The 12,809-nt window shown below is 39.9% G+C and overlaps 1 protein-coding gene across 3 annotated transcripts in view; it reads left to right on the top strand.

The window, feature by feature from the left end:
* The window catches only part of nf1a (neurofibromin 1a), a 210,755-nt gene that overhangs the window by 58,303 nt on the left and 139,643 nt on the right, over nt 1–12,809 (top strand). For 2 of the 3 annotated variants that reach the window (XM_061925508.1, XM_061925506.1), the window contains exons 18-27: nt 42–115; nt 2,782–2,865; nt 3,089–3,475; nt 5,587–5,726; nt 5,829–5,951; nt 7,991–8,074; nt 8,155–8,271; nt 8,907–9,088; nt 9,481–9,692; nt 11,949–12,110. In XM_061925508.1, the coding sequence (XP_061781492.1) occupies nt 42–115; nt 2,782–2,865; nt 3,089–3,475; nt 5,587–5,726; nt 5,829–5,951; nt 7,991–8,074; nt 8,155–8,271; nt 8,907–9,088; nt 9,481–9,692; nt 11,949–12,110 (1,565 nt within the window). The remainder of the gene's footprint in view (nt 1–41; nt 116–2,781; nt 2,866–3,088; nt 3,476–5,586; nt 5,727–5,828; nt 5,952–7,990; nt 8,075–8,154; nt 8,272–8,906; nt 9,089–9,480; nt 9,693–11,948; nt 12,111–12,809) is intronic. The other variant, XM_061925507.1, reaches the window with a different exon arrangement.

Genomic DNA, 12,809 nt, shown 5'->3' with positions numbered 1-12,809 from the left:
TTGTATCTTTTCCCAATTTAATGTTTACTTTCTATTCTTAGGTCGGTCTACATTGCAAAAGCGAGTAATGGCCTTGCTTAGGAGGATTGAGCATCCCACACCAGGAAACATTGAGGTGAAGTTTTGTCATTTCTTTATCTCTCTAAAACACGGGTTCTCAAAGTTCCGAAAGAGTTGTGCGCTGCAAGACATTATTAATCATGCGTGTATAGCACATTAAGACCCAAGAGTGGTTTAGCCAGTTTTCCGTAACCTAAAGGGGGATTGCGAATTTTGGGGGAATTTTGCCTATCTTTTACAATCCCTATGGGAGACAAGAACGCTTATGTCTTTCTCTTTTTTTTGCATTCCTTACTAGTGAAAAACCGCTAGCAAGTGGTGGCTAATAATGCAGTTAATGGGCACTAATCGAGTTTGCCTGTAAAGCCCTTTTAAAAAACCTACAAAAACCTCATCAGCCTCAACAACATTTTATATACATGCTGTAAGTATTTATGTAATGTAGTACCATTTAGCTGCTGTGCAACAATTTTTCGAGGATTTTCGAAATAAAGGGAAGGTGGGACACCGGCCGGTAGTTTACCATGAGGTCAGGATCGAGGTTAGGTCTTTTGAGCAGAGGATGAATAACCGCTTTTTTGAATGCTAGGGGAACACTGCCAGAGGAATGTGATAAGTTTATAATATTTAGCACTGATGGACCTCATATTACAAACAGTTCCTTGATAAGTTTCCCAGGAAGTGGGTCAAATAAACATGTTGTTTGTTTTATCCCATTTACACGCCGTAGGAGTTCCTCTAATGTTATTTCATCAAAAAGAGAGAGACTATTTTGGAGGGCAATATCCGACGTATATACATTCGTAGGGCAGCACGGTGATAGAGGGGTTAGTGCGTCTGCCTCACAATACGAAGGTCCTGGGTTCAATCCTGCGCTCGGGATCTTTTTGTGTGGAGTTTGCATGTTCTCCCCGTGACTGCGTGGGTTCCCTCCGGGTACTCCGGCTTCCTCCCACCTCCAAAAACATGCACCTATTGATAGGTTGATTGGCAACACTAAATTGACCCTAGTGTGTGAATGTGAGTGTGAATTTTGTCTGTCTATCTGTGTTGGCCCTGTGATGAGGTGGCGACTTGTCCAGGGTGTACCCCGCCTTCCACCCGAATGCAGCTGAGATAGGCTCCAACACCCCCGCGACCCCGAAAGGGACAAGCAGTAGAAAATGGATGGATGGATGGATATACATTCGTATCTGTGTTAATAGAACCCAGTTGTAGCTAGGATGTGTTCTCTTTAATCTCCTTTCTAATGAGTTAAATTTTCTTATTAAAGAAATTCATAAAGTCATCTGCCGAGTGGGCGGCGCTACTGGGAGGAATCCCTTGTTGGGTTGGCGATACTACTGTACTGAACAAATATTTAGGATAGTTTTTGTTGAGGCGGGTGAGATTTGAGTAGTAATTAGCCTTAGCTAAGGTAAGCATGCGTTTATAAGTTATTAAACTATCACTCCATGATTGATGGCAAAACCTCAAGTTTAGTCGCGCGCCATTTGCGTTCTAGCTTTCGACATGATAGTTTAAGAGCTCTAGTTTCTTCTGTAAACCCATGGAGTACGTCTTTTAGGGGCCTTTTTTAGCTTTAGCGGTGCTATGCTATCAATGGTGTCACGCAGGGCGTCGTTAAAGTTGTTAATGAGGTTATCGATAGAGCCCACCTAATTTGGGAATGGCGCCATTGCCAAAGGCAGTAGACCAGCAAGAGTCATCGTTGTAGCAGCATTAATGTTGCGACTGCTAAAGCAGTGATTATTATTAGCTTGTTGACAATGAGTCAGAACTTAGAATTTTATACGGTAATGATCGGACATTATTTTAGTATACGGGAGTATCATAACTTTGAAAGTGGTGACACCCCTGACAAGCACTAGATCTATCGTATTACCGTTGCGATGCGTGGGTTCATTTATTATTTGTGTAAGTCCACAGCTATCGATTATAGTCTGGAGCGCCACGCATGGAGGGTCTGATGGGGTATTCATATGGATATTAAAGTCCGCCATTATAATTATATTATTGGCGTGCGTCACTAGAGCAGCGACGAATTCTGAGAATTCACTGATAAACTCCGAATAGGGCCCAGGGGGCTGGTAGATAACAGAGGCAGCGGTGCGACAGACCTCATAGTAAGCACCTCAAATGATTTATATTTATTACTTAGGTTATGGGTAAGGTTAAGGTTTTCATTGTATATTAGTGCGACCCCCCCTCGTTAAGCAGGAAAAATTAGTCTGGTTTGAGCCAGGTTTTGCTGAGACCAATGACGTTAAGATTATTATCTCTGAAGACCTCATTAACTAATAACGTTTTGCGAGACAATGATCTTATGTTTAAAAAGCCCATATTATAGGTAGTGGGCTGTTTTGAGGATTTTTTGTTAAAGTTATCCGTAGTATTAATATTAATAACGTTGCGTTTATTTTGCGTAGTGCGCTTTAAATAATTTCAACCATATCTAGGAATTGATAGGAATCTTCAGATTGTTTGCTTGGTGCTGCGATAAACTGAACGCGTCATAACTTGCCACCTCAGTAGAATGCATGTCCACCTCTGGCACGGTCACTGCAGAAAAAACTTTGTGAGTTGTGTATTATTCTAGGAGAAATGCTATGTGTGCAGGGATTTTCCAGCCTGGTGCTGGTTAGTTCTAGCTTAACTGACTATTTCCCCCACCTCTTTTGTTAATCTTTATTTAATCTTTACTTGTGATTTCATGCTAAGGCTTGGGAGGACACATATGCAAAATGGGACCAAGCAACAAAACAAATCCTGAATTCCCCAAAAAACAAGGCAGATGATGGGCAGGTAGGTCTTCTACAGCGGGACCGCTTTTGTTTCCAACCTTTGATGTTCAATACTCAAGTCAAGTGATGAATTCCAAATGGTGATAGTCCAAATAAGTTAATGGATTGTGTATCACAAATACCATATAAACCTGGTGAAAAGATTAATTTAGCACTTAACTGAACTGGTGAGCTAAAGCCTGCATGGTGCCATCCGCTGATTCTCCTGTGTCCTCCTTAAACAGCAGGAGTGGATCAACATGACAGGCTTCCTCTGTGCCCTTGGTGGTGTATGTCTCCAGCAACGCAGCACCCCTGGTCCAGCCACCTATAGCCCACCAATGAGCTCCATGAGTGAGCGCAAGCATTCAATGATCTCCATGGGCCCATGTGAGATCTCCAGCCCTTTGGTCTCAGCTTCCTGTTCCTCATCAGCTACCAGTGAGACACCGGTTAGCCGCTTTGTAGACCGGCTACTGGCCTTGCTGGTGTGTGGCCATGAAAGAGTCGGCCTCCATGTCCGTACCAATGTCAAAGACTTGCTGGGGCTGGAGCTTAGCCCCGCCCTTTACCCAATGCTTTTCAACAAGCTAAGGAACAGCATTGGCAAATTCTTTGAGACACAGGGACCGGTAAGTGATACAATAACCCCCCATATCAAGTGGTGACTTAATTGTGAATGCATAGTGACCGCAACTGCTTGAACCCTTCCAGTTAAAACATGTATAGTGTTGCTTCAGTCATCCTTTAATTCTGGCATTTGGGGCTCCCATCACTTAAATTAAACATGCTCGCATACTAAAGAGCGAGGTGGGGTTTACTGCTGTGTTCCAAGCCATCCACCTGAAATGTAGTGATTAAAGTAAAATGTTACAGTGAACGATTCCAATAGTCTCAATACATGAGATTAGTGGATTGTGAACTTGTCCTTTTGTCCTCTTTCAACTTTAACAACTTGTGCTTTGTCCGTTGCAAACATTTTCATGGCTAACTAGTTTCACAAACAGACAATAGCTGCACAAATAAATTTGGACCACCACAATTAGATTTGTGCCAACGGCCCACTTTCTCTCATAAAAACAATTTTACTGCCTGTGAATGCAGGTTGTCATTACAACTCCCTACAGCAACTGGCATCGTGACACCTCTTATTTACACACCTTATACACTCCTGGTCTGCCAGAGAATAAAAAGATGTAGCAGGAGGGATATGTTTTGCCAATTTAGTGATTTTGTTGATATATTTAAAGTTAAAGTTAAAGTCCCAACAATAGTCACACACACACTGGGTGTGGTGAAATTATCCTCTGCATTTGACCCATCCCCATGTTCACCCCCTGGGAGTTGAGGGGAGCAGTGAGCAGCAGCGGTGGCCACGCTCGGGAATCATTTTGGTGATTTAGACGGTTGCTTCTCAATATTTTCTGCCATGACCCACCTTGGGGACAGAAATTACAGCGATAACGCGTTAACTATACATTTTAATAACAGGACAAATTTTTTTTAACAGGCGATTGACGCACACGCGTCTTTTTTTACCTTGGGCGGTACCGTAGCGCTTCCATGGATTCCCATCACATATTTTCAGATGGAATAAGAAAGGAGTACATGGAGCCAGGTTTTATTCTGTGCAATACTAAGAAAATAACACTGCAGTGTTGTAGTTAAGTATTTTTTTGTTGAAGAAATTTGCAAAACAATTGCAAACATGTTACTATACAAATAATTAGATATATTTGATGATCGATCGATAAAGAGAAATAAATGTTACTTTTAAACATTTTAAGATTTTATTATTGCACAAATAAACTTTTTTCACCACATGAACACATGCAAAAGTACCAAAAATTGGTACCACTGAGTACCGGTATTGATTCCCAGGTAGCAGGAGTACTGTATCGATTTAAATGTGAAAGGTACTCATCCCTATTTGTCAGAGATGTTTTGTAATGTTATTCTGTGATATTTGCACCTAAAGAAATGCTAGTACATCGATTGAAGAAAATGTGTAAATTATTCTGTAACATGTTCTGGTCAAGTCCTCAATTACAGAATGATTAGCAGGCTGTATATTACATTTTATTAATTGATGGGGAAGGTTTTAAACATTGCCATGCAGAAATATGAAGAACATTGACTTGTACAGGTAGAAATATCACAGATTGCAGCTGGGATAGCTAGGATTGGCATAAAATACACCCTGTCTTTTCTCACTTCCTACCTTAGGTGAATCCAAAAGCTATGTATGCTTCGTTGTACTTTCCAGTCTTTTTATTCTGGTTATCTTCACTTGTTTTCTTTGCCGCAGACGACGACTCCTTTCTTCTTCATTCCTGTCAAAAACGTATCCATCTCACCGCTTCCGTTAGCTCTGTACACACGTGTTCCTGTGCACTTACTAGTGCTACTGCGTAGAACTGGGAGCCTGTTGATTAGATTGATTGCTGCCACCTCCCTGCATGCTTAATTATCGCTCTAACATAGATACTAGTGTAGACACAAATAATGAAAATCTCCCCTGTCGCTTGCAACCCACAACACCGTCCCCGAGGGGGTCCCAACCCACTATTTGAGAAACACTGATCTAGACTTCTAGACCCCGCTGTAGTTTAAAAGCGCATCTCGCAACAAAAAACAGCGAAATTTTCTGGTCCTTTTGGACTTTTTTAGATGCATGTATTGCTGTTCTCAACACCCCCACCTTTAGTTTCGAAAATATGTTCAGTCAATGCTTTTTTTGCAGGTTCCTATCAATGACACAAACACGCAATTTGTGGAGCAGACTATTGCGATCATGAAGAATCTGCTTGACAATCACACAGAAGGCAGCTCTGAGCACCTGGGGCAGGCTAGCATTGAGACTATGATGCTCAACTTGGTCAGGTCCGAATGATTTTGTTCACTTCAAAGGATGTTGCATTGGTGCTAAATTTTTCAGACATATTTGCAGTTTATTTATCTGGTGGTTTTATTTTTTTTCTTCAGGTATGTTCGCATTCTTAGCAACGTGGTTCATGCAATCCAGATCAAAACCAAGTTGTGCCAGCTGGTTGAAGTAATGATGGAGAGGCGGGATGACCTTTCTTTTTGCCAGGAGATGAAGTTCAGGTAATTTATTTTTCACAGTTACAAACACACACTTAAGTTTTTCAAATCAGATATAATTGTACTACTTGTCCTGTCCTGTCCAGTTGTGCATCGCTGCAAAGTACAACCACGATAATAAACATATTATTAAATGATTAGCTCTCTGACAGTGTCAATCAAAACTGTGCATTATCATCATGTACCACACAACCACAGCTTTATAAGATACTGTACTGTTTTGAAAATATTGCACTCATATAGTTGTCAGTAGATATGTACACATGGACACATTTAATCAGATTAAAAGCCTAGCCCAGGGGTCGGCAACCCAAAATGTTGAAAGAGCCATATTGGACCAAAAATACAAAAACAAATCTGTCTGGAGCCGCAAAAAATTAAAAGCCATATTACATACAGATAGTGTGTCATGAGATATACATTGAATTAAGAGGACTTAAAGGAAACTAAATGACTTCAAATATAGCTACAAATGAGGCATAAGGATGCAATATATACATATAGCTAGCCTAAATCGCATGTTAGCATCGATTGGCTTGCAGTCATGCAGTGACCAAATATGTCTGATTAGCACTCCACACAAGTCAATAACATCAACAAAACTCACCTTTCATGCACAACGTTAAAAGTTTGATGGACAAAATGAGACAGAAAAAGAAGTGGCATAAAACACGTCCTAGAAAGTCGGAGAAAGTTATACATGTAAACAAACTACGGTGAGTTCAAGGACCGCCAAAATTAGTAGGACAAAACGGCGCTCGCCAAATACTCGAATCAGTGAAGCATGTTTAATATAAACAGTGTGCTTTGTAACAATTAGGGAGGCTTGTGTCATGTTTGTCTTCCTACAGAAACCAAATTAAAACAAAAAATTGATTTTTTCCCCCTCATCTTTTTCCATTTTTCATACATTTTTTAAAAAGCTCCAGAGAGCCACTAGGGCGGCGCTAAAGAGCCGCATGCGGCTCTAGAGCCGCATGCGGCTCTAGAGCCGCGGGTTGCCGACCCCTGGCCTAGCCGGAAGAAAAATGCTTCATGTAAACACGTCATTCGGAATATTCTGACCCGATCACACACATTCGGATCAAAAATTCATTCTGATTGAGACGGGTGTTTTATGCCGGTAGTCATCGGATTGTGGGGCATAAAAACACATCTTCCCAAATTTGGGTTGGAATTATCTCTACTGTGCATGTCTTTGATGTCAGCTATGCTTTGGTGATGGAAGGGGGACTAAATTTTATATTCTCGGAATGTAGCGATTGTTTTGCTGCTGTCTCCCCCCTTGTACAGACGTAGCGCTATATACTGTTGAGATTGTTGCTCTAAAACCGAGACGAGCAAAAACAAAAGTCTTGCTACTGTATAACCCTTTTCAACATGTACAGATGTAGTGTTATAAACTGTTGTTTGTTGCTCTATAAAAGAGACTAGCAAAAACAAAAGTATGGTCTGGAGTGTCATGTCACGTGTCGATGTAACAATGAATAGAGGGATACAGTTGTTGTCTTAGCGAGCTTTTTTATTCACGACCTTACAGCTACTCCCAAGTGCTAACTGCTAGCCTCAGACACAACACAGAATGCCGTAACATGAAGACGCGCCGCACACAACATAAAAGGCACATAATAGCTCAATTAAAAAAAATAAATAAATAAATAAATAAAAAAGCGGTAAAACAATAGTAGTGAACAGAAGGAAAAAAATTATAAACAGTGATAACGTTGGACAAGCAGAAATGCACAAAGCCATGGTTGTTTACAGTGGAAGTCAACTGCTTCTTCAGCCTCTGTCGCGAGCAAACTGGTCCAAAAGATAACACCATAGCACAAACAATAACACACCTTTCCGTTTACGGTGTGTGCTGCGCATGTCAAGCTAAAGTATTCCGATTTAAGGTGTGATGCATGAAAATGCACTTCATAATCAAATAATTTTTTTCAGGGTCCATGTACACAGGAACATTCTAATCCGAATGATGATCAGATTAAATAAATGTTGTCCATGTACACATGTCTAGTGTTAATGTGTTGTGTTTTCAGGAACAAGATGGTGGAATACCTGACAGACTGGGTGATGGGAACGTCCAATCAAGCAGCTGATGATGACATCAAGTGTTTGACGAGGTATACATTGTTTTGAATTGAATATCTGAGTGTTTCACAAGGGTGCATTATATACAATATATCCTGTCTTTCTCTCACAGGGACCTTGACCAAGCCAGTATGGAGGCAGTTGTGTCTTTGCTTGCTGGTCTTCCACTGCAGCCAGAGGAGGGAGATGGAGTGGAGCTGATGGAAGCCAAGTCCCAGCTATTTCTAAAGTTAGACTGATATTCTTCCGTTTTTAGTTTTTGTAGAAATGTTGTCTTTTAATACATTTACTATTAAACATTAAATCATAACAAATGTCACATTCAAACTGTACCATATTTTTTTTTTTTTAAGTTGCTAAAAAGGCCAGTACTGGGAGGTAACTATTTGCAGTTTACTGCTTGTATCAAAAATGTCACTCGGAACACTTCACTTAACACGTGTCCGAACTGTGCTGAACTGGCCTTATATTTGTTTTTTTTTTGCTGTCATTTTTTTTTACATTCATACATTGCACTACAGCATCACAATTTATTCTATTTTTCTCTTTATTCTATTCTCTTTATAATAACATATGGTATTTATAATCTAGTCTATTTATACCCTATTCTATTTAAATTATTATATACATACTATTTTTCTTGTAGTATTCATTTGGCTTAATCTGGTACACTTGACTTCTACTTTTTGTGCTTCTAATGTGTCTCATGTGGGCTAGTATGGGAATAAAGTCTCTTGAATCCTATAAACTTTATTCAACCAGGAATGTCAACCTTGTCAAACAAAAAGAGAACTGCAAAAGCTGTTCCTCTTAATTAATGTAAGAATTGTTTTCTAAACAAATTGTTAATTTTTGTCTATGCAGGTACTTCACCCTGTTCATGAATCTGCTAAATGATTGCAGTGAGGTAGAGGATGAGGGCCAGACAGTGGGTGGTTGCAAAAGGGGAATGTCACGACGCCTTGCCTCCCTTCGCCACTGTACTGTCCTGGCCATGTCCAACCTCCTCAATGCTAATGTAGACAGCGGCTTGATGCACTCAATTGGTAAGTTAACTTTAAGTGTAGAGATCAGGAGTTTCAAGCGCAATTTACCTGTAGGTGAGTCTGGGCTGCACAAAGTATTAACTTTAGAATCTCATTTAACCATATGACTAAATGTAACTACTTTTATTTATTTTTATTTTTATTTTTTATTTATTTATTATTAACTACTCTTTTATGTTTGTGTTTTTTGTAGGATTAAAGATTGCTGTAATATAGTTATCTATTAGCTGCCCACAATGCATGGTCTGCAATGACACTAAACTATAAAGTTACTTAGAGGGCCACAAAATGTGGGCCAGTGAGCCGCAGGTTTGACACCCCTGTATTTGCGTGTTAAAATTAAATGCATTTTTTCCCCTAATGATTACATGATTAAATATGCTCAATCTCAGGTCTGGGTTACCATAAAGACCTACAAACGCGAGCTACATTCATGGAAGTGCTGACCAAGATTTTGCAGCAGGGAACGGAGTTTGACACACTCGCTGAGACTGTGCTGGCTGACCGCTTTGAGAGGCTGGTTGAGCTGGTCACCATGATGGGAGACCAGGGAGAACTGCCTATCGCTATGGCACTTGCTAATGTTGTCCCAGGATCCCAGTGGGTGAGAATCTGCTTAATCATATATGGGATGGTAGTATGCCAAAGGAGTTTTAGTTCTTCTGGAAGCGTGTGGAAAATGGTATTTTGGTGGGATTTTTTGGGGGGTTATTTAGATACCATTTTTTGTTACATTTTTACAGTTGAAATCAAACCATTTTAACTTTTCTGTGCAATACTTTGTTGATGCACCTTTGGCAGCAATTACAGCCTCAAGCATTTTGACATCTTAGCACACTTATCTTTGGGCAAGTTCACCCTTTCCTCTTTGCAGCACTCTCAAACTCCATCACGTTGGGTTGGAAGCGTTAGTTTTTATCCAGGATGTCTCAGTACATTGCTGTATTCATCTTTCCCTCTATCCTGATTAGTCTCCCAGTTCCTTCCACTGAAAATCATCCATACAGCATAATACTGGCACCATTATGCTTCACTGTGCAGATGTTATTGGCCTGATGCTGAGCAGTGCCTGGTTTCCTCCAAACATGATGATGCCTGGCCTTCATGCCAAATAGTTTAATCTTTGTCTCATCAGAGCAGGGATTTTGTTTTTAATGGTCTGAGAGTCTTCCAGGTGCATTTTGACAAACGTTTTACGAAGAAATGGCTTTCGTTTGGCCACTATACCATACAGGCCTGATTGGTGGATTGCTGCAGAGATGATTGTCCTTCTGGAAGGTTCTCCTTTTTCCACAGATGAATGCTCTAGCCCTAACAGTGACCATGAGGTTCTTGGTCACCTCCCTGACTAGACTAAGATAAATGCAGCAATGTACAAAGATATCCTGGATAAAAACCAAGGTTTCCCATTCAACCTGATGAGAGTTTTAGAGGCGTTAAGAAGAATGAGCCAAACTGCCCAAAGATAGATGTGCCAAGCTTGTATCATCGCATTCAAAGAGACTTAAGGCTGTAATTGCTGCCAAAGGTGCATCATCAAAGTAAAGCAAAGACTGTGAATACTTATGTTCATAAGATTTTTTGTTTATTTAGAATAAATTTGCCATTTTTTTCACATTGTGTTTATAGAGTATTGTCTGTAGAATTTTAAGAACAAAAATGAATTTATTACATTTTTGGATTAAAGCTGTGGAAAAAGTGAAGCGCTGTGAATATGTCCTGGGTGCACTATAGATGAAAACAAGACAGCAGTGAGTGACAACCCTGATCACCAGACAAATTATTTTTTATTGAATATAATTAGTAATTGTGAGAAATACTTACATTTAAAAATGAATGTGCTGTTAAACCCACAAACGGTAACATAATCTAGCCGGTAGTGTTATATTTTTTTGTTTTAGAAAATGTAGTGTTAACTAGGCAAGTTGCACATGGTCACTTTAAGGATGTTTCCTTTTTTGGCAACGTCACCTCTAAAGTAGTCCAATTGATCCCTGAATGCTGGTATACAATAAATATCCCTTGTTTGATCTCCCAAGACAATGGTTTTTTGGCTGAGTCTTAGACTAGGCTGCTTGGGCTATTTTTCGATACATTTAAATGTTTTTTTCCTGTTTTTTTCCACGCCCTTTGGGTTAGGGTTTCTGGTTTAAAGCCTTTAAAATCGTTTGAGCTTTCAGAAATGACGAGTACAGTAATTATCCACTTTGTGTTCTGATCATGACTTTTTGTGTTGCTCCTCATTATTTCCAATTTTAGTTGTAAGTTTTAAATGTAAGTCTCTTTTATACTACAGCGTTAGCTCTACGCACAGCCTTCTGATAGCCTCAGGGGACTCTTCTCAACAAAATCTGACCAATCACAGTTCTGCGGCCTGTCTACCGCTGTCGCGAGCTTAGAATTTTTGAGAGATACACATCAAGGTTCGCAGGAATGTTTGTAGGGTCAGGTGAAAACTGGCGTCACTTAGACTAGCGCTGATGCTGTCGCACTATTGAGGTTGGTTAGTGTCCATGACTGTCATTTAGGGTGTGCTGAGTGCAATTTGACAGTGCTATATGTTTCTATACTTCTTGTTGTGAACCCCCCATGCACTCAAAAGACTAAGTGTATGTACAAAAGTGGGGTTTTGAGACACAGCTGTCAGTTTTCAAGAAGGTATTCACTATAACCAGCATGAGCAGCATCATTTGCAATTGTCCACTCTGCCCAATGATCCCATTCCTAATTTTTTGTAAAGGAATAACAATTGTTTTTATTTTTTATTTATTTCCAATAATGTGTTACATTTTATTATAAGTAGTTTGTGTTGTACTCTGCTGGTATTCTGAGCACAACTTTTATTCATTTTCATTTCAAGGACGAGCTTGCCCGGGTCCTGGTGACACTGTTCGACTCTCGTCACCTCCTTTACCAACTTCTATGGAACATGTTCTCCAAAGAGGTGGAGCTTGCTGACTCAATGCAGACCCTTTTTAGGGGAAACAGCTTGGCCAGCAAAATAATGACCTTTTGCTTCAAGGTAAGAAAATAGAACAACTCCAGACCCAATTTTGTAACATTTCATAACTGTAACACTATGGCTGTGTGTGTGTGTGTGTGTGTGTGTGTGTGTGTGTGTGTGTGTGTGTGTGTGTGTGTGTGTGTGTGTGTGTGTGTGTGTGTGTGTGTGTGTGTGTGTGTGTGTGTGTGTGTGTGTGTGTGTGTGTGTGTGTGTGTGTGTGTGTGTGTGTGTGTGTATATATATATATATGTGTGTTTGTATATATGTATGTATGTATGTATGTATGTATGTACAAACCCTGTTTCCATATGCGTTGGGAAATTGTGTTAGATGTAAATATAAATGGAATACAATGATTTGCAAATCATTTTCAACCCATATTCAGTTGAATATGCTAAAAAGACAACATATTTGATGTTCAAACAGATAAACATTTTTTTTTTTTTGCAAATAATCATTAACTTTAGAATTTGATGGCAGCAACACGTGACAAAGAAGTTGGGAAAGGTGGCAATAAATACTGATAAAGTTGAGGAATGCTCATCAAACACTTATTTGGAACATCCCACAGGTGTGCAGGCTAATTGGGAACAAGTGGGTGCCATGATTGGGTATAAAAACAGCCTCCCAAAAAATGCTCAGTCTTTCACAAGAAAGGATGGGGCGAGGTACACCTCTTTGTCCACAACTGCGTGAGCAAATAGTCAAACAGTTTAA

The sequence above is a fragment of the Nerophis lumbriciformis genome, linkage group LG30, assembly GCF_033978685.3.
Source record: "Nerophis lumbriciformis linkage group LG30, RoL_Nlum_v2.1, whole genome shotgun sequence".
In the NCBI taxonomy this organism is placed as follows: domain Eukaryota; kingdom Metazoa; phylum Chordata; class Actinopteri; order Syngnathiformes; family Syngnathidae; genus Nerophis; species Nerophis lumbriciformis.
This window is presented reverse-complemented; position numbering and strand designations above follow the sequence as displayed.